The following is a 25,999-nucleotide window of genomic DNA, read 5'->3' as shown; positions in this document are numbered from 1 at the left end:
CTTTTAATAAAATGAAAAGACATTTTTTTCTCAGACCTGGAGAATATATCTGCAAAACATAATACCTAACAAAAGACCTTTATCTAGAGTATATAAAGAACTCTTATTAATCAATAAGAGAATAACCCCATAAAATTTGGGGAAAAGATAGGGAGACACTTCACCACAGAAGATATACAGATAGCAAAGCACATGAAAAGATGCACAGCGTCATTAGCCATTAGGAAAATACAATTAAAGCCATAATGAAATAACATTACATGCACATTAAAATGGCTAAAATTAAAAAGACTCATCATACCAAGTGTTGGTGAGGATGTGGAGCAACTGGGACTCTGATAGACAGCTGGTAGCTAAGTGAAACGGCACAAGCACTTTGGAAAACAGCTTGGCAGTGAAATAAACATATGACCCCACCATTCTCCTCCCAGATACTGACTCAAGAGAAACGAACAACTTGTACAAAATGTTTCTAGCAGCTTTATTTGTAATAGCCCCAGACTGGAAACAACTCAAATGTCTATCAACAGGTGAGTGGGTACATTATGGTATATCGATACAATGGACTATTACTCAGCAAAAAAAAAAGGAATGAATTACTGATGCACGCACTTGGATGAATCTCCAAATTAATTATGAGTGAAAGACTGACAAAAAAGTATACATATGGTATGATTCCATTTTTAGGTAATTCTAGAAAATTCAAACTGATCTATACTGACAAAGCTGACTAGTGATTGCCTAGGCACGAGAGGAGTAGCTAGAGGGATTATAAAACAGCACAGGGAAATTTTAGGGGGTGGTGGGTACGTTCATTATCTAGATTGGAGTGGGTTCATGGATGTATACCTGTGTCAAACTTTACCAAATTGTACACTTAATTTTAAAAAGTCATTTGCCTTTTTCACTTTTGTACTCTTCTGAGTATGTGGTGCTGTTTTCCAAAGGTTAAGTGACACAAGATGATGTCATCATTCTTACAGCTAATGCAATGTGTGCTCATGTATTCTTTTGTTTTAAAATTTCCTGTTTTATTTTCCAATATGGTAAACATCTCTATCTATGTAACAGTGATGTGTTAGAGCAGGACTGCAACAGCTCACAGGAGCCAACTGTGCGCACCCCAGGTCCGTGCTTAGAGGTATCACATTGATAGCTTGAACCTGGCCATGGTCTAAGCAGTTACACCATGGAAACTGGCAAACACTACTACAAAATCGGGGTTTTTCTCAGACAGCTGGTTGTTCAACACTTACCAGCCCAACACTAGCTACAACATAAACAAAAGCTCACTAGAACTCTTAATTTTTAATTGTGCAAAAGGATTCTGAGAACTGCTAGGCTAAAAACTTCTGTTTATCAAGCTAGAAAGTGTTACTAGGGAGAAAAACAAAAAGCGATTTCAGGAGGAGAGAGAGCCTAGGACTTGCTGTTTGTGGACTTGGGGGCAGAGCTGAAGATCAAGGGCAGCTGCAGGATGGGAGCTGGTCTCAGGGAGGAGCAGAGGAGAGGTTAACACTGGAATCACTAATACCGCAGATTTGATGAGCACTTGACCTTCCTTTTTGCAACTGTGTACCCAAGAACTGCATGATGTAGAAAGAGCAGGGATCAATTCTATTTTATGGACAGGAATTGGACGTTCAGAGTTAATCATCTCTGTCTCCCAATTCTGGGGCTGGCACTCATTTTTTCAGGACTGGGGTGTGGCACCGAGGTTAGGAGCAGAGGAGGTTTGGTTGTCTCGAATTGGAGTGGACAAAGTATGTCCCAAATCATTTTCTGCTGACACATTAGAGTTGGTTCCCTTTTTCTTTTTAATGTCAGAGGAGTTGCATGTGTGTGGCCCCCTCACTTCCCTAGGGATGAGCGGTGGGCTTTCAATCTTGGGGTGCTTCGTACAAGCCTGAGTCAGAGTGAGCTGTGCCCTTTGGGCAGTGACAGGGAGGGCAGGGCGGGACTCAGTGTCTGGGACTGTGGACCATTTTATGTCTTCACCATGCCTGGTCAATTCTGCATCCCTCCTTCCATCGTGTCCTCTCTCAGGTGGCATGTGCCTTGTGTGAAATGCTGTCAGGGTTCTTGTGCCAGGAGGCCGTCCAAGAACTCTTCCCCCAGCTGTTGCTGGCTGTGCTGTGTCATCTCTGCTAGGTGACTGAGCAAACTGTTCCCCCAAAGATGGTAGTCTACAGCAAAGACGGGGGCCCGGGCGGCAAGAGCAAGCCCTTTGACCCCACTAGTTGTGTGCCATGGAGGTAGTGAAGTTGGTGCTGTTGTCAGCTGCATATGATGGAGTGGTGGTCTGTGCAAATCAGCATCGCTGCTGGGACCTCCTGTCCTGCCCCAGATTTCACTACACAGGGATCACTGACCACACAAGCGGCATCGTGAAGAACTGTGAACCCGCCCAATCTGCAGCAAACCCTGAACCTTGTCTGGAACCTCCTCTACAGCTTCGATGATCGTCGGAAGATCCTGGCCAGGACGTTCTACGCGCAGCTCCTCTGGCACCGATCAGTGGCTGAGACTCTGGGGCAAGACTTTCTGGACAATCTAATGAAGTGGATCAGGGAGCCCAACCTCATCATGAAGGAAACTGGGCTCTGAGGAATCAGTACCCTGGCACTGCACCCAGGACAAAGAGTCTCTGAAGAGCCTGGTTCCATTACTGCAAGACTTCCTGAAGAAGGAGGTGCGAGCAACAGTGAGGCAGTGAAGTGCCTGAGGAACATCACCTGCCATGGGCAGGGAGAGGACATCAAGGTTGTCTTTTGCAGCCTCTCCAAGTAACTGTGTCCGCTCATCAACGATGAGAGGGACCAGCTGAGGATCTCAGCCACCTCTGCCCTGGACCACATGCTACATCGAGTTCACACATTCAAGCCTGGATCCTCCCTCCGAAAAGAGATCCACACTGTTCTAGTCTCGCTGCTGCCCAGCATTCAGGACAACAAGGAGGCAGTCAAGACCTGTGGAGGGCCCTGACCGAGGGGGCTAATGTGATTGGCTGGTCATCACTCACAGACATTCCGACTTACCACCCTCAGCCATCACATCCTGGTGTTGGAAGAAACATGCAAGTACCTGGTGGGCACAAGCCAAAAACAGTTCAGAGGGGAGTTACTGTCCCAGAGCTTTGGCTTCCTGAGAGTCCTCCGCCTTTCCTAAGGGCAGCCGCAGTAAATTTCATAGGATTAACAGCTGAGAGGATAAGCACGCATCACATACAAGAGGATGATGTGCAGCTGCTATGCTACGGAATGCTCTTGGAAGTCGGAGGAATGATCCTGTGGAAGACGCCCAGTCTTGGGTCAATACTGTCCTGAAAAAAACAGATGAATATGTTAAACCCGGGTCTGTCTTTACTTCCAGGATGAGCTGGCTGAGCAGTAGCTTCTTCAAAGTCTCTGGCATAAAAGCCCCAGAAAGAAAGCAGCGACTGTTTAAGATTGTCAGATAGGAAAGAGATGATGATGACAGTCAGAAAAAGAGAATCTGGAATTGGCTCCAAGACCCTCTAACTTCACTGTGCAACTGGCACAACAGGAGGGTGAAAAATGCCCACTTATCATAGATAGCGATTGAATGAATTAGTGGTTATTGTTGGCTATTAGCCTATACACTTGTCATTAAATTTATTTTCTTATCCTAAGGAAAAAAAAAAAAAAAGAAAGAGTGATTTCCAGACACTCATCCCATCACTTCTGGGCCTTCTGGCTAAGATCAAGTGCAGACACTCATCCTTTCAGTGATGCAGACTCATCTTCAGTTGACTCGAGCAAACGCTGCCACTGCCCTCTCCATGGGGCTCACTGTTGACAGTCTTTCCCCTCGACCAGGAGGCTCTCGGCGAATTGTTGGCTCCTTGAACTTGAAGAGCCCAGAGACTGCTGCAAGGGTGGGGCTACAAACACCAAGGACCCATCACCTTGCTTCCCATAGCCACTCGCAGACCAAAACGTAAGGTACTGCTGGAAAAAGAGCAGCACCAGACCGTTTTCTACATAACGGACTCCAGCTCCAGCAGTGAGACAAGAGGCTCACGACAAAGACATTTGTACCAGGTGACTCGACCACTGGGACACCAAGTTCTGATACTTCCATCAGCTGCTCTGAGGGAACTGAAGTATGGAAGAAGGCTTTGCGCCCTCCCCTCCTCCTGCTCTTCAATGCCAGCCTCAGTCCTTTTTGACTATTTAATATGGTGTGGAGAGTATCAGCGTGCTGATGCTCCACCATCTCAACAGAGCTCCCAGGAAGGGAAAAGGCTGAAATTAAAAACAAAACGAACTCCATTAAAGACTTCAGCAGGGAGTTGATTATGGTGCAGAAACACATCTTCCTTTTGTGACACATTGGAAATATAAACCTTAGTGCTTTTTCGCCTCCACTGCGTAGAGGTCTGATCGCTTCTGGCTAAAAATGGGGATTTGCTGGCGTATTTCAGCCACCTTCTTCAGGTCTGCAACAACAGGAAAGTGCACTATTAATAAGAAGTAAGTCCTCACTAATCAAGGGGATTTCTTCCCGCAAACAGCATAAAAACAATCAGAGTGTGAGCAAGTAACTCAGCAACACAGGCCCTGTATGAAGGCACAGATGGCCAGGCACTGCCCCTGGAGCATCTCAAGCCAAACCGAGAAAACTCGAGCTGAGCTACGGCCCCCCAAACTTGGCTAGAGAACCAAGGATAAACGAGGAGGGGGCATACATGAGCCCTTCCAGGTGACAGTGGCTTCACAGCCATGGAGTCTGGGCTCAAAGCAACGGGGACACCCAAGATCTGAACCACTGACCAAATCTCACCTATGTCAGCGTACACGATCGCCTCCTCAGTGCCGGCTCTGGCGAGGACCTCCCCCCTGAAAAAGAGGCAGGAGCGAGTGAGCAGACTCACTGATGTCTGCTGATATTCAAGATTGCTGTTTTTCCTCCCCATCCCACAGGCCAAGGGGGAAGGAATCTGAGATTTAACAAGAAGGTAGGGGGATAAATTCCTGTTCTACCATTCAAATAGCTGTGTGGCCTCATGGCAAGTCACTTGGAGTCCCCATTTCCTAATCTGTAAAGTGGAAATAAGAGCTCTGTGAGGACTCAGTGAGACAGTTATGGAGTATGTTTTGTAAACTGCTAACTGTTAGGAAATGGTAATTATTCCATGATATGAACATTCGGGAATGGGGCCACCTGTGACCAAGAGGAGGCTGCATCCTGCCCCCTCATGAGTGCACGCTAGCAAGACCCCTTTACAAGGGCAGTCTGCCTCTGCTTCTTAATGCCTCCCACGCTGCTACCCCACCCCGGGGACGGTGAGGCTGGGCCTGGGCAGGACCCGGATCTGCGGGGATCTCTGGATCCCTGTGCTAATGGGTTTCAGTTTTTGAAGAAAAGGTTTCAACCTGTGGGCCTGGGTAGAAGTGGTGGGAACCACACGCTGGCAGGAGCCCCATACTCAGAAACAGCAACACTCCTTCACAAATCTGGGGAAAGGCTGATCTCGACAGCCATTTCCAGTGCTGAGTCTCTTGGCCCAAAGAGGGCTCCAAAAACCTATCTAGTGAAATGAAATTTCTCCAAAGCACAAAACGAAGTAAGCACAAAACGAAGTAATCTGACATAACAAACAATAGACATAACAACTGATTCTGTTGACCAGATGACCACAAATAGATTTTTGGCACAAATGAGTTACAAACACTATCATTAACGCCATTTAACTGAATCCTTTTCTATTTCTTCCCCATTTGTCCTGGCATCCAAAGATCTCTATGTTAACCCCATGAACCCATCCCCGACACTGATCTGAGCCAGAGGACCCCCAAACCCTACAGACAGAATTCTGGAAAGGAAGAAATAAAGGTACTTCATGTCAGAAGCAGCCTGCTTGATCGGTAGCGGGTTCATCAGGATAACTAGTGGGGAGCAGAGCTACCCAAAGCGCCAGGAAGTCTGTCACCGCCATCTGTGCAGAGCAACTTGAACCAAATTTGAGAAAATTTTCAAGCCAACTTAATCTTTCCAGGCTTCCAACGCCCCCAAAAATCCTAATACACAGGGGGCTAACTGGGAATCACTCACTGGTCATATCTGCCTTCCCCCATCACACACTTTAAGCTTTGGGTCCTATAAAGTTAGAAGAGAGAACCTTTAGGGACCCCACAGTAATATTGAACCCTCTCAGCCCTGTTAGTGGTATATTTATCCTGAAACTGTAGAAATACATATCAGTGCGTGTGTGTGTGTGTGTGTGTCTGTGTGTCTGTGTCTGTGTGTCTGTGTAATCATACAGATGTATGAGAAGTGGCATGGAATAAATCCAAGGTCTGAAGTCAAAAGTCCCAGATCCAAACTAAACACTAGTTCTAGCCACTTCATCCTGTGAACATCAATTCTACCATCTATAAATTGGGCTTAATAAAGAGAGAGTTCGGGCCGGCCCCATGGCTTAGTGGTTAAGTGAGTGTGCTCCGCTGCTGGCGGCCCGGGTTCGGATCCCGGGCGTGCACCGACGCACTGCTTCTCTGGCCATGCTGAGGCCGAGTCCCACATACAGCAACTAGAAGGATGTGCAGCTATGACATACAACTATCTACTGGGGCTTTGGGGGAAAAAAATAAATACATAAATAAATAATTAAAAAATTATAATAATAAAAAAAAAAATAGAGAGTTCAAGCTGAGATGCTGTGAGTGACGACGCTATGTGGACGGCACAGACGCAGACCATGAGACATGTGTATCAGCGTATGATGCCTGTGGATGTGGGCAGACTTCCGTGCTGGATTCACTGAGTGATAAAATGCATCACCCTCTCACCAAGGATAAGTCCACAGTTTCTCTTAATTGAGTCCATCCTCTCCCCTCCTCTAATCGTTATGCAGGGAGCAAAATCCTCACCCTATAACTCACTCCTGCCCTGGGACCAGTCACCCAATCTAAATTTTAACCAAAAGCCAAGAGTTTGGAGCCTCTTTTACTAAAACCACCCATCACTGCTGCCTTGTCTCCCTACATGACCTGAGTCTGACTAACGACAGCCACTCAGAAACTCAGAAGAGGGTGAAGGCCACGCACTCAGTCAGGAGAGCAGGACCAGTTCTTTCTCACGCGGTTTTCAAGTGGAAGCTTCTCTCACAGAGAAGCAGACCTGGCAGGTACAGGGGGGATGTGCGGAGGGAGGGCAGGGCCGGTCAGGATCAGAGCCCCACCTAGGGTCCTCTCTCTCGAGCTCCTAGTGAGCCTGTCCCTGCTCAGCCAACTCACCAAGGAGTCACAACGGTACTGTGTCCCCAGGCGACATAGGAGGCTTTGTCATCCCGGGCAGGAGATGCTGTGGCCACATACACCTGATTATCAACAGCCCTGTAGTCAACGGATAGAGAAAAGGGAAATCATACATTATAGATCTGCAATCGTTTAGTATCCTAAGTGCACAGATCCTTCTTTTAAAACTAGGACAGGATAGGCTGGCTCAGATGTGCAAGGAAACACCCAAAGCCATGGAACCCTCTCTTCAAACAATATCTTATTGCAGAGGCCAGTTCTGAGCTGGGGCAATTTTGCCCAGCAAGGGGCATGCGCCAGTGTCTGGAGACCTTTTTGACTGTGACAACTAGGGGGTTGCTATTGACATCTAGTGGGGAGAGGCCAGGGACGTGGCTAAACATCCTACAATGCACAGGACAGCCCCTACAACAAAGACTTATCTAGTCCAAAATGTCCATACTGCCATAGTTGAAAGACCCTGGGCTGAGCCAACCTGTAACATGCACTCCATATCAGGATGGCTGGTACTCCCACCAAACGGGAAATCTTTCCACAGAGAAACACTGAGATGCTTGAAGGCACTCTTGAGATGCTCTTACCGGCCTCGCTGAAGCAGCTCCCAGTGGGCTGGTCCAGTGGTCAAATTAAAAGCTCCAGGATACACCAACAGCTGGCAGCCTTGGGGAGAGAAAGGCCAAAGAACAGTGGGTGCAAGTGGGCACCCCCATACTAATCCCTCCCTGCATTCCTTTCCCAAGGGGACCAAACCCAAACTTTCCCAAGCACACAGAGATGTCAGCCAAGTCAGACAGGGTCAGCAGCATTATGGCTCTGAATTCCTTTAGAGACTCACAAGAAAAGTCACATTGATAACCGAAACCACAACATGGGACTTCACCTAAACAAAGTGGAGAACTGTCACTCAAATTTCTCTCAGCACCCTGTGGTCAGCTCCACGTGGCCAAGGACCATGTTTTGTGATTCTTCTCAACTGAAATGAGGGGCAGAGCAGGTGCTCTGATGCTTACAGATAAGACTCAACAGACTGTGCCAACTGAACCCATGTACCTCCACCTTGTGCCGAGCAGACCAACTGTCTACAGCCACCTCATTCTCTTAAGTGACAGCTGAACTGGAATCTGAGTGGCTTCAGCAGCTAGTAGGGATGCTAATCTTTGTTGAGCACCAAACGAGGAGCTTTATAAATTCTCTCTCCTTAATCCTCACACCATTCCTGTGAGAAAACTAAGATCCACACTGCTCTAGAGATTAAACAATTTACCCAAAGGACTGTGCCAACGAAGGGGAAGAGTTGGAACCAGAACCCAGGCCTGACTTGGCTTGGTGCTCTTCCAGGATGGTAGGCCACTTCTTCTCCGGTGACCTAAATGTCACCGACTATATTTGTACTGCACCCAACACCTAGGACTACAGAGTGGAGAAATCCATGAGAGTGTAGACCACGTCTTCATTTCCACCGGGCTCCAAGTGACTCTTTCCAACCAGGGTAGCAAGGAGGGCTTGAAGGATAGAGCAGATGCTTAGGAGCATGGCTCCTGCCTTACTTGCATGGGTGTTAAATTACAACCTCTGAGAAACCACACTGTCCATATGCAGCAAATGTCTGAGAAGCCAGATGGGGTGGAGAGATTAAGACCTCTCCAGTTTTTCTGACTAAAGGCTCCCTCCACCCACACAGACCAGCCTAGAATCAAACCTCCAAGCAGCTACACAGCACAACCACAGCGCTGCCTTACCTCTCTGTGCGTAGACTTGCGCAAGCTCTGCAAAGCGGATGTCGTAGCAGATGCCCAGGCCCACTCTGCAGTAAGCTGTTTTCCAAACAGAAAATGCACACAGGACAAGTTCACCTCCTGCAGCATGGTGTGGGAAAGGCTCCAGGACCTAACGCTCAAAAACACTAACAGGGATACATCAACGCAGGGCCCATGGATGCTGAAAATGTGCAAGCTCATTTCTGCTTGGATTTCACCTCATAAAGACTTCATTTATGTCAGCAGAGACAAATTCACTCTAACTGAATGCTCATTATCTAAGTGAGAGATGTTCAGTCCCGGCCTTGGGTACGCTCTGGAAGCTGGCATGCTAATGACGGCTGTGACCAATGGCGAGCAAGGTCACGTCCCACCCCTAGTTCTCCATTCAGCCGCCCTTTCTAGATCTCTGACCATCCCCTGCCCTTCTCACTCTGGTCTTTCCAGCAGGTTATGTAAAGAAATTGGGGAGGGACAGAAGAGAAAAACAAAGAAATACCTGATCCTCTTCTATTGGGATTGTCACAAGAGGTGAACTTATCTGGTACGTACGAGTATCAAATGTGGAGAAACTATCGCCAGGACTCAATGTTTTAGATTCTTGAAAGGTAATTTTCCCAGGAACATCAATGTCAAACAGATGGAGCTGCATCACAAATAATGGGTTTGGTTACCTCTTTTCCACCAAGTTCACAGCAGTAATAACAGACACCTTTCCATGGCCAGATACAGGGGTGATCTAAGACCAACTGTACAAACAGCACCCCCAACCCACATACAACACACCCACAAGCTGACTGACGTCTTATCAGAATGAATCCTAACACAGGAAACTGGAGAAATGCTGCTGTGGGCTTTGTGACCCTTTGTTGCCAGGTGGTGTGCAAACCAATGCCTACATTTCTTATGGGAAGCAATTAATGTGCTGCTTTCTTACTCGTTATAAATGCTAAATGAAGACTTCTCAGAATCAGAACAACAGACACATTGGCAGGAGAGGTGGAGAGTGGGTAAGTGATTAAAAATAGGTAAAATTTTGCAAACCAAATGTAGCAACATGTAAAAAGAATAACACATCACTTCCAAACAGGATTTTTATAATTTTATTTATTTATTTATTTTTTCCCCCAAAGTCCCAGTAGATAGTTGTATGTCATAGTTGCACATCCTTCTAGTTGCTGTATGTGGGACGCGGCCTCAGCATGGCCGGAAAAGCGGTGCGTCGGTGCGCACCTGGGATCCGAACCCGGGCCGCCAGCAGCGGAGCGCACGCACTTAACCGCTAAGCCACGGGGCCGGCCCCAAACAGGATTTATTTAAGGAAAGCAAATGTGGTTTAACGTTAGAAAATCACTCAATGTAATTTACTACACTCACCAAATAAAGGAGAAAAGTCACATGATCATCTTAAGAGGTGCACAATGAGCATTCTTAAAAAACAAAAGAGAAAAACTCTTCTAGGAAGGGAGCTTCCTTAATCTGATAAAGAGTATCTGCAAAAAAACCCTCAAGAAATACCATAATAAACAGTGAAATACCAAAAGCCCTCTTCCCCTGTTGAGATCAGGAACAAGACAAGGACACCTGCTATTCAACACTGTTCCAGAGGTCCCAACCGAAGCAACAAGGTGAAAGAAAGGAACAAAAAGTACAAAGATTAGAAAGAAAAAAAGTAAATCTGTCACTCTTCTCAGACAACATAATTGTGAACCAAGAAACTCCAAAGGAAATCTACAGATTGAGTTATTAGAATTAATGACTGAGTTTAACAAGGTTACTATTAACGAGGTCAATAATTTAAAAATTAGTTGTACTTCTATACACCAGCAAGAAACAGAAAATGAAAGGGCACCAAAACACATCAATTAGTAACAAATCCAGCAAATGATAATCAAGACTATACCCAAAAAACTATAAAAACCATTTGAGAGAAATTAAAGAAAGCCTAAATAAATGGAGGGATATACATCATATTCATGGACTGGAGAACTCAATACTGAAAACATGCACTTCAAAGAGTGGGGTTAACAGGTCAATGCTGGCTCCTCTCCCAGTAACGGCAGAGGGTCTCCTATCAGACCACCTTTCTCCCAGATACCTACAAACCCCAGACAAAATAAAAAGCATTGGAGAATTATCAAAATCAGGCAAGAACTGTAGGGAAGTCAACACTTGGAAGAAGGGGCTAGCACTGGGTGAGTTTCCCATTTGTTTACAGCTTTTAGCTGGAAGCAAGGCCCCAGTTGTTGCTAGAAGTGGTGGTGAAAACCACCCATGATCACACTGGCTTTAAGAACCAGAGGACAGAGTTTCCAGCAGCTGGAAAGTGAGAAGGAAATCCTGAAAAGGAGAAAGCCAAAGAGGAAAAGCACTAAATTCTACATATAAAATCTGGCCAAATCTCTGGCTAACCACTGAATTAAAGATGTGTGGGGCAGACTCCAAGCCGTTCAGCTAATGCTAAACAACTTCAGATTGAACAGAGCAGCTGAAGCTGCTGCATACCTCACAAAGGAAAAAGAGTTGGTGTTTGAGTATAGCCAAGCCAAATACTTGCTAAACAAAAAAATCCAATACTTTCCAAAGGAGTATAATAGGAGCTAGAATCTCAACAACATATAATCCAGAATTACCAGACACACAAAGAAACAGATAATGTGACCAATCAATGGAGCAGACCCCTACACTACCCAGAAGTGATCATCACCAAAGACTCTAAAGCAGCTACTGGAACGAAGCTCAAGCATATAGAGAAAAATATGCCTTTAATGAATAAACAAAAGGAAATATCAGAAGAGGAATAAAAGCTACAAAAAAGAACCAAATGAAAATTTTAGAATAGAAAAATTTAATATCTAAAATTTTAAAAATTTCACTGGATTGGCTTAGAGGAGATTGGAGACTACAGAAGAAAGACTCAGTGAACTTGAAGACAGATCAACAGAAATTGTCCAATCTGAAGAAGAGACAGAAAAAAGGTTAAAAAAGCAGGAACCCTGCTTTTTAAAATCCCCGGAGCCCTGGTGCCCTGGTTTGGTGGAATGGTGTCAAAACTGGAGTCCCACACAAAGAGAATGGGATGGAAAAATATTTTTAAAATCATGCCCCCAAATTTCCCAAATACAGTGAAAAGACTTAAATTTACAAATTTAAGAAGCACAAAGCAAGACAAATACAAAGAAAACCATATCTAGGTACTACCGAGTCAAAATACTGAGAACTAAACATTATGAAAAAACTTTGAAGGCAGGCAGAGAAAAACACGAATTACACACAGGGGAACAACAGTACAAAGGACCACTAACTTCTTCTTTTTTTTCTTTTGTGAGGGAGATCAGCCCTGAGCTAACATCCATGCTAATGCTCCTCTTTTTGCTGAGGAAGACTGGCTCTGAGCTAACATCTATTGCCAATCCTCCTCTTTTTTCCCCAAAGCCCCAACAGATAGTTGTATGTCATAGTTGCACATCCTTCTAGTTGCTGTATGTGGGACACTGCCTCAGCATGGCTGGAGAAGCGGTGCGTCAGTGCGCGCCCGGGATCCGAACCCAGGCTGCCAGTAGTGGAGCGCACGCACTTAATCACTAAGCCACGGGGCTGGCCCTAGGACCACTAACTTCTTATCAGAAAAAAAAGAAGCCAGAAGATAACAATAACATGTCTCAAACTGCTGGGGGGAAAAAGAAAACTGTCAACCCAGAATTCTATTCCACCAAAAATATCTTTCAAGAATGAAGGCAAGGGCCAGCCCCATGGCTTAGCGGTTAAGTGCGTGCACTCCGCTGCTGACGGCCCAGGTTCGGATCCCGGGCGCGCACTGACGCACCGCTTCTCCAGCCATGCTGAGGCCGCGTCCCACATACAGCAACTAGAAGGATGTGCAGCTATAACATACAACTATATACTGGGGCTTTGGTGGAAAAATAAATACACAAAATTATAAAAAAAAAAAAAAAAAAGAATGAAGGCAAAATAAAGATAGATTCATAAACAAAAACTAACGAATTTATAGCTAGTAAATCCTGACTGCAAAAATGCTAAAGCAGGTCTTTCTGTCTGAAGGTCAAGATACCAGATAGAACTAGGCTCTTCAGGAAAAAAAGAAAAATACCAGAAATGGTAAATATTTGGGCAAACATAAAATTTTTTTCTCTTAATTTATTTAAAATACACATAACTATTTAAATAAAAAATTAGCATTTTGTGGGATTTATAACATATGTAGACACAATATGTATGCAACTATAGCATAAAAAATGGGTAGGAGGTGGGAAATGAACCTATACAATTGCAAGGTTCTTAAATGTCACATGAAGTAATATAACATTAACTCCAAGTAGATTGTGACAAGATAAAAATGCATACTGCAATCCCTAGGACGACAACTCAATAAAGAAGTAAAGAGGTATAATAAAAAGCCAATAGATAAATTAAAATGGAATTCTAAAAAATACTCAACCTAAGAGAATGCAGAAAAGAACAAAGGAAAAAAACAGTAAAATATCTATATGCTTAAATCCAACCATATCAATAATTACATTAAATATAAATGGACTAACCACTCCAGTTAAAAGACAGAGATTGTTAGAATGAATAAAAAGGTAAGACCCAACTATAGGTGGACTACAAGAGAATCATTTTAAATACAGTATAAAGACACATATAGGGTGAAAATAAAAGATTAGAAGATGTACCAAACAAATAATAAGTGTAAGAATAATAAGTGTAAGAAGCCTAGAGTGGCTATAGCAACATCAGAGATAAAATAAACTTCAAGACAAAAGAGTATTAAAAGAAAAAAAGAGACATTTCATAATGATAAAAGGATCAATTTACCAGGAAGACTTAACAATCCTAAATGCATAGACATTTACTACTGCAAAGATGTCAACTCTCCCCAAAGTGACCTCTATGAATTCAATGCAATCCTAATCAAAATTCCTGTAGGTTTTCCCTTTGCTGAAACTGACAGGCTGAATTAAAATTTATATCAAAAGCCAACAGCCAAGAATAGGCACCTGTGTCAACTAGTCAATGCCTGACGTGTGTACAATATGACGAGAGGGACTAGGGGGCTTCATGGCAAATTCTCAACAGGCGATGAGACTTGCCACATTCCCAACTTACCTTTCTGTGCTTTACCAGTAAAACACCATCAGGCCCAAACACGGCACAGGTGTTATATAATTTCCCAGCATCCTCTTCAGGAATGGAACCTTTCATTGAGAGGAGAAACACACAGGCACAGAAAACATTCTGAATAAAGCATTCTTTTATGATAACTGGACAAAGGCTAGAAAAACTGTCACTTGGGTCCAACCATAAAGTTTACCATCTTCTAAGGGTTATTTAACCATAGTTTTTTCCTTCTTGAATACTGTCTTTCAGAGATAAACTCCAGAGTGTAGATGAAATATAATTAGGTCAGATGCCACCAAAGACAGGTTTCAAAAATAACCAAACTGTTTCTGAATTCAGCTTTATCTTGAGCAACATTTAATCTGTAACAGTGGAGCAACACAGGGAATTATCTGTTACTCAACTTCAATTCACCAGGTCCTACAACAGAACTATCTCCAACGGCCTCAAGATGGGAACAGAAGACACATGCCTTCCATCACTGAATGCAGCTCCTGCCATTCTGTCTCCTCTTGCTCTGCCTGCTTTCTTCCACCTCTTCTTCACTTCTAATTCTTACTGTCTCACAACACAGAAATGATCTTGTTTGCTATATTTATTAAACAGAGTTTTACCGTATTGATTTTTTTTTCATGAGGGAGACTAGCCTTGAGCTAACATCTGTTGCCAATCCTCCTCTTTTTGCTGAGGAAGATTGGCCCTGGGCTAACATCCGTGCCCATCTTCCTCTACTTTATATATGGGAGGCCTGCCACAGCATGGCTCGATAAGCAATGCATAGGTCTGCGCCTGGGATCCAAATGCGTGAAACCCCAGGCCGCCGAAGCAGAGATTGCGAACTTAACCACTACACCACCGGGCTGGCCCTTGTATTGATTTTTTTATTTAAGCAAACATAACATTCTAAAATTTATTTCGGGGGCCGGCCTAGTGGCTTAGCAGTTAAGTGTGCGCACTCCGCTACTGGCAGCGTGGGTTTGGATCCTGGGTGCGCAACAACACACCACTTCTCTGGCCATGCTGAGGCCATGTCCCACATATGGCAACTAGAAGGATGTGCAACTGTGACACACAACTATCTACTGGGGCTTTGGGGAAGAAAAAAGGAGGAGGATTGGCAATAGATGTTAGCTCAGAGCCGGTCTTCCTCAGCAAGAAGAGGAGGATTAGCACGGATGTTAGCTCAGGGCTGATCTCCCTCACAAAAAAAAAAAATTTATTTCAAAACCACATAAATAAAGCTACCTTGATGTATGTGGCCTCTTTACAAAGAAAAATTTCTTAACCCTGTTTAGTATGACAGACATTCAGATATGGTTTTTCTTTCACATTTCCACCTGCCCCTGTACTGCCACTCCTTCTCCAGGGAAAACCATATTATCAGTTGGTGTGCGCCCTTCTACAATGTTCACTATGTCTTACATACATAACCACATATAAAAATATAAACCGTCTTTTGTGTGGGGAATTAATCTGAATGAGAGTACCTGTTCACAACATATTGAACTTGCTCTTTTTCCACTTAACAGTGTGTTCTGAAGATCTTTCCACATTACTGCATATAGATCTACCTCATTGTTTTCCACAGTTTAAATGTAACAACAAAAGTTATTTGGATGTTTTTCATGTTGAGGCCACTATTATACCAAGGGTAGGACATTACCTCCAATGAGATATATGCCGCACTCCTTTGCTACTTCAGAAAGCTTCTGTGTGGATTCACCAGGAATTTTCTCTGCATACTCAGGAAAATAGTTCGTGCCATATGGAGAATTAAAGCATTCCTAGAATAATGTTGGCAGAGAAAAAGGGAAAAAAACACTAAAACACTCAACCTGTTTTAAAGTTCTGCTGTAAGAAAAGAGAGCTGCTTCTGCCAGCTCTGTTTTCAAAGGGGCAAAACACAGCTGATATGGAAAACACTGACATCCCCCGGCTAAAGAGGCTGTGGGCACAGGCAGGACTCAGCAGCTGGCTCAGGGGGGCTCGAGGACACAGGTCACGTGTGCTCTCCTGATCCTGGCCACGGCAGCAGAGGCGGGACCTGCCTCTCCCTTGAGTCTGTGAAGAACTGCAAGTTCCCACCCTCAGGCACCCAGGCCCCACGACAACTGGGCTTACTCGCAGGCCTTTGGGGTTAGGATGCATCCATAAGCTCAAAAGTATATTATTAACTCTGTAAAGCAATAAAGCCTGTGTTTGAAAAACTACAGAAGCTTTAAAAGCCACAGAGCTTAAGGTGTTTCTAAAGCTCCCTTCCAGCACTATCATTCTGATCCTAAGAAATCTCTCATTCCCTGATATGCCTGTCTCCTCTATCCTCTGTGATAAAAGAAAAGCAAAAACTAGTAGACTTCAACTCTTATTCATTCATTTCCCAAGTACTGAGATTGCCTGTACACCAGGCACTGAGCTAGCAACCTCAAGCCCGGCGATCAGCAGCTTGTACAAGTCACATGTCACATGGAGGGCACGCAGCATTCATGTGCTCTCACTCCTGGCTTTTGGACTCTGACCCCCAGCAACTTACACCAACAAGGGACCATGATCAGGGTCCAAGTACAGGTGAGTCCCATGACTGGAGCCACGAGGAAGCCTGGATTAACATTAAGACCTCAGCTCCCCCGTTAAAGATCCCCACTCACTGGCCACATCTGTGATGGCCTAGAGCCTCAAGTTCAAGGTGGCCCTGAACATCCTCCAGTCATTCTCAGCAGGGTTTGCAAAGGGCTGCCTCCTCCCCATGGTGGGCTGTGTGGAATCCAGCACTGACCCAGCGGCCTCTGCCAGGAGAAGATGCCAGAAGATGCATGTCCTGACCCGAGCAGGGCCCTCCTCTGGGCCAACTGTCCCTGCTGACTAACAAACGTGGTGCAGCCTTCAGCTGGTTCTGTTCTAAAGGAAACCACCTAGGAAAGAGACACAGAGTCTGACTGGCTTACCACAGGTACCACTTTTAGGAGGCTATCACAGGCTTCCTAAACGTCTCTAACGATTTTCCGTTTTCAACAACTCTTTGAAAATGTTGGAGGCTTAGCGCTAAAATCAGTATGTCTTGGTCCTGTAAAGATTTAATTCTACAAGGAAGGAAGGTAAGTAGCCGAGACACTGAGGATTTCAGCTTCAGGGAAGTCCCTCAACCTATGAGGACTCTAAACAGAGTAGCTGATCCTGAAGTTAAGGACCTGGAACCACACTGGCACGTCCTGTCACAGAGACCCTGGGTGGGATCACCTTCTAGACAAACGTGGAACAGTCTTGGGGCCCCAAAGGACCTTGCTGGACCCGGACACAAGAGAACAACCAGAGCTAGCAGACACTATTCTGCTGGGTCAACGGTTCCCAGAAAGGCGTGGCTGCCTTCATACTTACTGGCAGAGAAACTATTTTGGCTCCTTGCCTTGCTGCCTCCTGGACAAGGCCACAAGCTCGAGTGAGGTTATCTGATTTGACAGAAGAAACTTGAAGTTGGATGAGGGCCAAGCGGAAGGCTGAGGACGAAGATAAAAGAAAACAGTTATCAACAGATCTGAATCAGACGGAGCAGCAGTTCTCAACCACAGGGCGATTCTGCCCCCCAGGACATCTGGCAATGTCTGGAAACTTTTTTTTTTTTTTTTTTTTTGCTGAGGAAGAGTCACTGCAAGCTAACATCCACTGCCAATCTTCCTCTTTTTGTATGTGAGCAGCCACAGTAGCATGGCCACTGATAGACAAGTGGTGTAGGTCAGCGCCTGGGAACTGAATCCGGGCCACCAAAGCAGAGCGTGTCGAACTTAACCACTAGGCCACCGGGGCTGGCCCTGGAGACTTTTTTTTTTTTTTTGATGAGGAAGATTGGCCCTGAGCTAACATCTGTTGCCAATCTTCCTCTTTTTGCTTGAGGAAGATTGTCGCTGAGCTAACATCCAAGCCAATCTTCCCCTATTTTATATGTGGGATACCGCCACCGCTCAGGTGAGCGGTGTGCAGGTCCGTGCCCGGGATCTGAACCCATGAACCCTGGGCTGCCGAAGCAGAGAGTGCAAACTTAATCACCATGCCACTGGGTCGGCCCCCCTGGAGATATTTTTGATTGTCACAACTGGTGGGGTGCTACTGGCATCTAGTGGGTAGAGGCAGGGATGCTACTAAACATGCCACAATGCACAGGACAGCCCCTCACAACAAAGAATTATCTGGTCCAAAATGTCCATAATGCTGAGGTTGAGAAACCCTGAGAGAGAGCAACACCCATGGGCAAAGCCCCACTTTGGGCACAAGAATCTGAAGTGAGGTAGGCAGCACCAGCTTCTTACTTACAAATGAGAAGACTGCTTGACAGAAGAAGGCTGAGTTTGAACACAGAGCTATCCCTTTCTGTCTGATCTTGGGCCTCCAGCCCACCCCCATGCAGGCACTGAGCACCCCAGCACAGAAGATAAAATCCCTTGCAAGTCAGTTGCCCAGGGTGAACTGGGGCAGCGGGCCCATGGGAACTGCCCCATCACCAGCTGGAACACAGTGCATCGGTCCAGCTGCCAGCGGGAGGGGGAGCCTGGCAAGCCCGTGGGCTGCACATGGGCCTAGTCACAGGGCAGGGCCCCTGGGCACCGTGAGGGTCTGCACTCACCCCATGAACATCCCTGTGCCCAAAGGAGCACAACATTAAGTAGCAAATCAAAAACACCGTGAAAGGCTGAGAGACACTGCAGAAGGAAAAAGCAACAGTGCTTTTTCCTGCTATCTGAACACCGGCTTCCGCGTTTTCACTGGGGACTGGGTCCCCCAAATGAAGTAGCCAGCCCTGCCAACAGGATCTGTTGTCAGGGGCCAGCCCAGCAGTGAAGTGATTAAGTTTGGGCGCTCCGCTTCGGTGGCCCGGGGGTTTGTGGGTTCGGATCCCGGGTGTGTACCTACATGCCACTCATCACATCACGCTGTGGTGGCGTCCCACATACAAAATAGAGGAAGATGGGCACAGATGTTAGCGCAGGGCTAATCTTCCCCCCAAAAAGAAAAAAAAAAGATCTTTTGTCAGCCTTGGGGCAAGCAAGGAGGTCAGGGCTCTGCCAGGCTTCTTCCTTCCTAAAGGTAGTAGCCACACTCTACATTTGCTTTTCCTGTATTCTTCAGAGTTCTCTTTCAGCTCTTAGTCACCTTTTACTGGTTGGTAATTCTTCATATAAAATTGTCCCTGTTCAAGTGACTGGTGTGGCTTCTGAGTCCTGCCTGGCCCCTGATGGATACATGGTTTTGCTCACGGTCTGAGAGGAACCTGCATTAGCGGATCCGAAGCCCGCGGTAACCGACCTTCAACCTCAGGAGCTACCCGTCACGCCTGCCCAGCTCCCCCACGCCCCGCTGCCCTAGTCTGGAGCCCCACCGCTAGAGGGCTCCCCCACCCCTCGCCTGCGGCCCCACCGCTGGAGGGCTCCCCCACCCCTCGCCTGCGGCCCCAACGCTAGAGGGCTCCCCCAGACCCGGGCCTCTGACGAAGGCCTGCTCGGCTGAGGGTTAACCCTAAAGGTAGGAAACCTCAGACGTCCCATTCCTTGGTTTATCCTAAATAGAGCGAGAAGAGCTCCATTTAACCCTGAACGCAGCCTTTTAAATAGTTCCAGAATCTAGATGAAAACAAAGGAACCAAAAGCGGAAACGAAAGCTGGGGTCACGCTGGGCAGACGGACGCCTGTCACCAGAACCTCACGAAGACCCACCGCGACGAAGCCGGGCTCTGCGTGCCCCTGAGGAGGGAGGGATGAAGTCGCCAGGCTCTGCTGACGGCCTCCCGCAGGCAGCCGTCCTGACACGGCCTCGGCAGCCCGCCCGGCGTTTCCCTCAGGCCGGAGGGCCGTCGCCGGGGAGCAGGCTAACCGCCCGCAGCCGACGCAGGCGCACGTCCCGGGCAGGGCTCAAGCCGCCCAGAACCACGGCGGCCGCCTCCGCACAGCCCAAGTTCAAAGGTCAATCCGAGGAGAGGAGAGCGAGCACCCCGCCCGCGGGCGAGTCCGCTCCTCACGCAAAGCGAACAGTGCCCGCGGCCCCGGCGGGGCCCCCGCGCCGCGTCACTGACTGACCGACACAAGGCCTCCCTCCAGGGACAGAGTCGGCGCGCGAGGGGGCTGGAGCCTGCACCGTAAAGGCGCCGCGTCCCTCCGCCCGCGCGGGGGCCGCCGCGGGAGCCCCGGACTCACCACACCGCCTCGCCGGGCACAGGCGGCCCGCGCTCAGCGGCCTCCCCCGCCCGCGGACACTGCGGACACCGGGGACACCGCGCCAGAGAAGGCAGGCCACGCACGCGGCGGGGACACGGCGCAGAGGCGAGCTCAGCCGGCAAGACCCCCGCCCGCACCGCCCCCGCTGCCTCCCCTCCTACGCCAGCTCGACCGCCGCGCCACTTACTGGCCATGGCTCTCCCGGCAAGCGCCATGCGCCGAGCTCAGGTCCGAGGGAGGGGCGGGGCGGGGCGGGCCGCGCGTCGGGGAGCGGGGCGGGGCGGTGCAGAGCCGCGCGTCGGGGAGCGGGGCGGGGCGGTGCAGAGCCGCGCGTCGGGGGGCGGGGCGGGGCGGGCCGCGCGTCGGGGAGCGGGGCGGGGCGGTGCAGAGCCGCGCGGCGGGGAGCGGGGCGGGGCGGGGCAGCGCCGCGCGCCGGGGGGCGGGGCGGTGCAGAGCCGCGCGTCGGGGGCGGGGCGGGGCAGAGCCGCGCGTCGGGGGCGGGGGCGGTGCGGAGCCTTGCGTCGGGGGCGGGGTGGGGCGGTGCAGAGCCTTGCGTCGGGGGCGGGGTGGGGCGGTGCGGAGCCGTGCGTCGTGGGGCGGGGTGGGGCGGAGCAGAGCCGTGCGTCGTGGGGCGGGGTGGGGCGGTGCAGAGCCGTGCGTCGTGGGGCGGGGTGGGGCGGTGCAGAGCCGTGCGTCGTGGGGCGGGGGGGGGCGGTGCAGAGCCGTGCGTCGGGGGGCGGGGCAGGGCGGTGCAGAGCCTTGTGTCGGGCGGCGGGGCGGGCCGCGCGTCGGGGGGCGGGACGGGGCGGTGCAGAGCCGCGCGTCGAGGGAGGGGCGGGGCGGTGCAGAGCCGTGCGTTGAGAGGAGGGGCGGGGCGGGGCCGCGCGTCGTGGGGGGTGGAGGGGCGGGGCGGGGCCGCGCGTCGTGGGGATGGAGGGGCGGGGCGGGACCGCGCGTCGGGGGGAGGGGCGGGGCAGAGCGGCGCGTCGGAGGGGCGGAGCGCTATGTCCGTGGCTCCGCCCTCGCCCCGCCCCTGGCCCGGGCGACTGTCTGGAGAGGGTGTCCGCCTTCCAGCACGCCTCAAACACCTGTTAATCGCCTGCCCTTTGTGCTAGGCTGCACCAAGGAGAAACGGCTCATTCCAACACAGTCTGGAGAAGCAAAGGGATCAACAGGGGCGGCCTGCATCAGGGTGGTGCGCGGGTCAGTGTTTAACGACGGCTCTCCGGTTCTCGGCGAAAGGACGGAACCTCTCGCTGGTTGCATCACCTGTGGCCGGCGGCGATACCGCGTGCTGATTGCCTGGGGCGCTTTGAACCTGTCGCGGTAACGGGGTTGGAGTTTCCAGGTCGGTTTGGGCACTCAGACGTCGGTGGGGTCTGACAACAAGGCTGCTGCGTAACGGGGGAAGGGAAGAGAGAAACTGAGGGTTCAAACAATATCCTCAAGGGCAATTCAGTCCTCTAATATCCTGAAATCTGTTTGCTAATATTGTTTTAGAATTTTTGCATTTATATTTATTAGTCAGGATTGCTTTTTGATTTTTGTGTTCTCTGTGTTTGTGGTTTTTGTCAAGTTTGGGGATCAAAAATCATAAAAGCTTGCTATCCTTTTTAATGCTCTGGAATACTTTAGATTGTATTGAAATGGATCCTACTTTTTAAAAGCACTATAAAAACATTTTTAGCACAATTAGGGACATTTAAATGTGAATTGCATTTTTGATGCTTTAATGAATTTTGTGTGATAATGGTGGTGTAATTATACCAGACAGAGGCTTTACTCTGAGGAGATGCATGCTGAAGTATTTCTGGGTGAAGTGTCAGAATGTCTGACTTGAAAATCGTCAGCAAAAAGAAAATCGGTGCTTGTATAGAGATAAAGCAAATATGGCAAAACGTTAATTATGAAATCTAGGAGGAGGATATATAGCTGTTCAAAGTACTATTTTAAGACTTTTTAAAGTTCTAAATTTTATAAATTTTGCAGTAAATTGGGGGGAGAATACATAGTAATTAGGGGGATTTTGCAGCTTTAACAGACTATCTGGACCTGGCCTTGCAGCAGAAAGGTCTTTGATAACCTTTTAATTTCTACTGTTTATTAGCCTATTGAGGTTCCTGAGTCAATATTGGCCACTTACAGTCTGTTAAAAAAAAAAAATCACAGAGGAAGATTGGCACAGATGTTAGCCCAGGGCCGTCTTCCTCAGCAAAAAAAGAGGATTGGCGGATGTTAGCACAGGGCTGATCTCCTCACAAAAAAAAAAAAAAAAAAAAAAATCACCCATTTCATCTAGATTTGCAAGTGTATTGGCCTAGAGTTGTATCTGACAGTGGTTCCAAACGTGGCTGGACGTGTTATTGGAACATCCAGGTGGAGATGCCCAGCAGGCAGTTGGGCATAAGCCTCAAGCTCAGATGTCCAGACTGGAGATTGATTTAGGAGTCTTCAGCAGTTTACACTAAGAAGAGGCTCTGAATGTGGATGACAACACACATGTGACTGTGAAAGCACAGGCAGACGAGGGGCCTGTGGAGCCTGGGAAGGAGCCATCCCAGATGCAGGAGAACCAGGAGAGGGCCATCGAGACCAAGAGCCTGTGGACTGCTGTGTTTCCTACATGACCTGCAGGGAAGCCGCTGACTTGGATCCCGGTCGTTTCTAGACAAGGGAAAGGTAATAAAAATGAAAACTGTTTTTTTGAGCTTTCCTTTAGAACCTTCTGGGCCTAGTCACTGGGTTCCAGTTCTGTCTGTGCCACTAATTTGATGTTAATATCTAGGACAAATCACGTCACTCTCAGGGTCTTTTCATCACCTGTAACATAAAAGGGTTGAGAGGCAAGAGGAGAGATGCTGGAGGACAGAGTCTGCACAGCACCCCCCCATCACCACTCCACTCCTGCCCCCTCAACTGCAGCAGTTCTGCCTTCGTGTTTCCGTGTTCCCTTTTGTCTGACATTTGAAAAGTAGCCAAAGAATGAAAATACTAAAGTAAATGGATCTCTAAAGCCCAGCTAAAAATCTGGTATGGCCAACCATGTCCCACAGCTTTAATGACCATCTTCAGGCTGGCATAGGTCAGATGTCTGTTTTCACTCCAGAGGTACTATTCTAGCATCTCCAGCTGCCTGTAAGCCATGTCTATTTACATGTCTTGACATCAGTTCCAACTCAACTGTCTGAAACTAAATTTATGATCCTAAAAGAGCTTCTCCTCCCTCTTTTACTCAAAGGCACTACCATTTATGCCATTTTCCAGTTCTCTTTGCTCCCCATCTCCCCCCCAATCTAAGTCACTTCCATGTCTTTCAAGTCTTTTATCCCTCACCTCTGGTTAGGGACAGGGCCCTTCCTACTCTCCTGAAGTGCCCCCCCAATTGCTGCCTCTCTTTCTCTCCCCATGACCACCGTCCATGGCAAGGCCTTCCTCATTTGGGAGAGACTGCTAGAGGCAACTCTTAACTGGCCTCCTCTCCATCAGCAGCTCATCCTCCAATCACTTCACCTTAGTATTAGGGGAGTTAGTCTGGTGGAACAGGAGTTCAATTTGGGGGGTGAGGTCAATACACAAATGACTATGTGGGGGATCAGAACTGGCCACCCCAAAATGTGTCTCTTTGGCTTATTTTTAAGCAGAAAAAACTCTGAAAGAAACTTTGACCTTCCCCCTAACTGCCTAAGAGAATTGAAGATAAAAGGCCTGTCCTGGGCCATCACCAGAGAAAACTCTGGGTTGGGTATGATAGACTTAGGGTCCTTGCTAAGCCCATTTTTATCAAAGTTTTCTCCCTCTCTCTCTCTGTCTCTCTCATCACATTGTCTACAGGTGGCCCAGCAAACATTTATCAAACATTTGCTTTTCCAACTCCATGTAAATTGCCTTCCTCCCCTTCAAAGCCCCAAACCAGTACCCCCAAAATCCTCCTTTGTCTTTAGCTGAAGATGGTATTTAAGGTGGTGACTTCTGCCATTTTGGCGAGTTACTCAGTTTTCTTGGGTTTCTCCCATGTATATATGTTATTAAACTTTGTTCGATTTTTCTCCTGTTACTCTGTCTCATGTCAGTTTATTTCATAGACCAGCCAGAAGGACCTAGAGGGTAGAGGAATAGTTCTTCCTCCCCTACAACTAATAGCAGTCAGAGATAAAGGGCTGAAGATCAGGAGAAAGAATTGGAATCATCTGCACCAGAATAAGAGCAGAAACTCTTAAGAGTGGATGAGATCCTAGAAAGAGATTGTATGATACTGCAAAAAAACAAAGGATCAGACTTGGGAATAATGATATTGGGTTTCGAGCTTTGCACAGGAAGAGAGTCCAAGGAGCTACATGAGAGAGTGTGTGTGTGTGAAAACATACACATACACACATAGATATGTATAATCATTTCTATATTTCTGATGCAGTTGTCTACAAATCAGAAGACCTAGTTCGAAACTTTGCTCCATCACTGAAAGGCCATGTGACTTTGGGAAGATTATTTAATGTAGGGATAGCAACTTAATATACCTACATGGGCTAGAAAGGTACCTGTGAAGTAAAACTGGCAACTCGAAGAGAAAAAAGTGCAGTGTACTGAAAGAGGCCCCTGGCTCTGGCCTACTGTCTCCAGGCCAGCATGGAACAACAAGGTCAGGCGCAGTGTAGCACTTATGAGCATGGACTCTGGAATTAGATTATTCTTAAATCCTGGCTCTGCCACTTATTTGCTGTATGATCTTAGAAGTCACTTATCCTCTTTGTGCCTTTATTTGTCCATCTGTAATATGGGGATAATAGCACACACAGCATAAGATTGTTGTGAGAATGACAAAACATTATAAGTGCTTGGAAACTACTTGGCACAGAGTAACAACTCCATAAATGTCCATTAGAAGCCAAACATCCAAATAATGCAAAAATCCCCTGATTTTTAAATGTTGCCACTTAGTTCAGATGTCAGAAATGGTGTGGGCCACACAAAATGTTATATTCAGCCTTAAGCAGCCAGTTTGCAGCCTCTGCTATTCTTGTTTTCATCCATTTGTTTAGCAAATAAAAGGATGACCACCACTACATGCCAGGCACTGAGATAAGCACTGGGGCTAAGCTGATAGAAACTTCACACTCATACAAATTAGGTTAGTCTAACCTGCTTTACTTTGCCTTTTCACAAACTAGTTGAAAGGATCAAATAAGGAACATGGAAATTCTAAGATCATAAACGTTGGATCTGGAAAATAGAATCTATTGAATTAACTTATGAGGTATTATATTTTCATTTCCATACAGTAAAACTGACCGTTCTGGTGTAATTCTATGAGTTTTAATACATTATAGATTTGTGTAACCACCACCTCAGTGAGAACAGTTCCAGCACCATATAAATTCCCTTGTTCTGCTCCTTCATAATCAAACCCTCCCTCACCTCTGGCAACCACTGATCAATTCTGTTGTTATAATTTTGCCTTTTCCAGAATGTAATACAGTTGGAATCCTACAGCATATATTTTGAGAGTGACTTCTTTCATGTGGCATTCTGCCTTCGAGATTCATCCACATTGTTGCATGTGTCAACAGTTGCTTCCTTTTTATTGCTAAGCAGTATTACACTGGATGGATGCACTAATCTGCTTATT

The 25,999-nt window shown here is 47.4% G+C and overlaps 1 protein-coding gene and 1 long non-coding RNA gene across 2 annotated transcripts; one reads left to right on the top strand and one right to left on the bottom strand.

Moving 5' to 3' along the window:
- Positions 1 to 457: 457 nt before the first annotated feature.
- NIT2 (nitrilase family member 2) lies at positions 458 to 20,613 on the bottom strand. The gene is made up of 10 exons (XM_004439953.3): positions 20,564 to 20,613; positions 17,552 to 17,670; positions 15,843 to 15,963; positions 14,168 to 14,256; positions 9,593 to 9,686; positions 9,023 to 9,097; positions 7,865 to 7,943; positions 7,263 to 7,361; positions 4,807 to 4,862; positions 458 to 4,462 (listed from the first exon to the last, which is right to left on the bottom strand). Exons 1-10 carry the CDS (start codon positions 20,589 to 20,591, stop codon positions 4,371 to 4,373), a joined length of 852 nt encoding a protein of 283 aa, XP_004440010.1. The 5' UTR covers positions 20,592 to 20,613; the 3' UTR covers positions 458 to 4,370.
- LOC147915108 (uncharacterized) lies at positions 20,114 to 24,430 on the top strand. Its single transcript, XR_015554418.1, has 2 exons — positions 20,114 to 20,604; positions 21,492 to 24,430. It is a non-coding gene; the product is annotated as an uncharacterized LOC147915108 (long non-coding RNA).
- The last annotated feature ends 1,569 nt before the right edge of the window (positions 24,431 to 25,999 follow it).

This window comes from Ceratotherium simum, chromosome 15 (genome assembly GCF_057802395.1).
Source record: "Ceratotherium simum simum isolate JZ-2026a chromosome 15, ASM5780239v1, whole genome shotgun sequence".
NCBI lineage: Eukaryota > Metazoa > Chordata > Mammalia > Perissodactyla > Rhinocerotidae > Ceratotherium > Ceratotherium simum.
The sequence above is the reverse complement of the archived record's forward strand: the minus strand, read 5'-3'. Positions and strand labels throughout refer to the sequence as shown.

Coding starts and splice junctions, on each gene's coding strand:
- NIT2 (XM_004439953.3), bottom strand. CDS start 20,591: ATGGCGCTTGCCGGGAGAGCCATGGCCA. Junction 14,257..15,842: donor CGGCATATATCTCATTGGAG/GTAATGTCCTAC, acceptor TCTCAATGAAAG/GTTCCATTCCTGAAGAGGAT. Junction 9,098..9,592: donor TTTCTCCACATTTGATACTC/GTACGTACCAGA, acceptor TTTGGAAAACAG/CTTACTGCAGAGTGGGCCTG.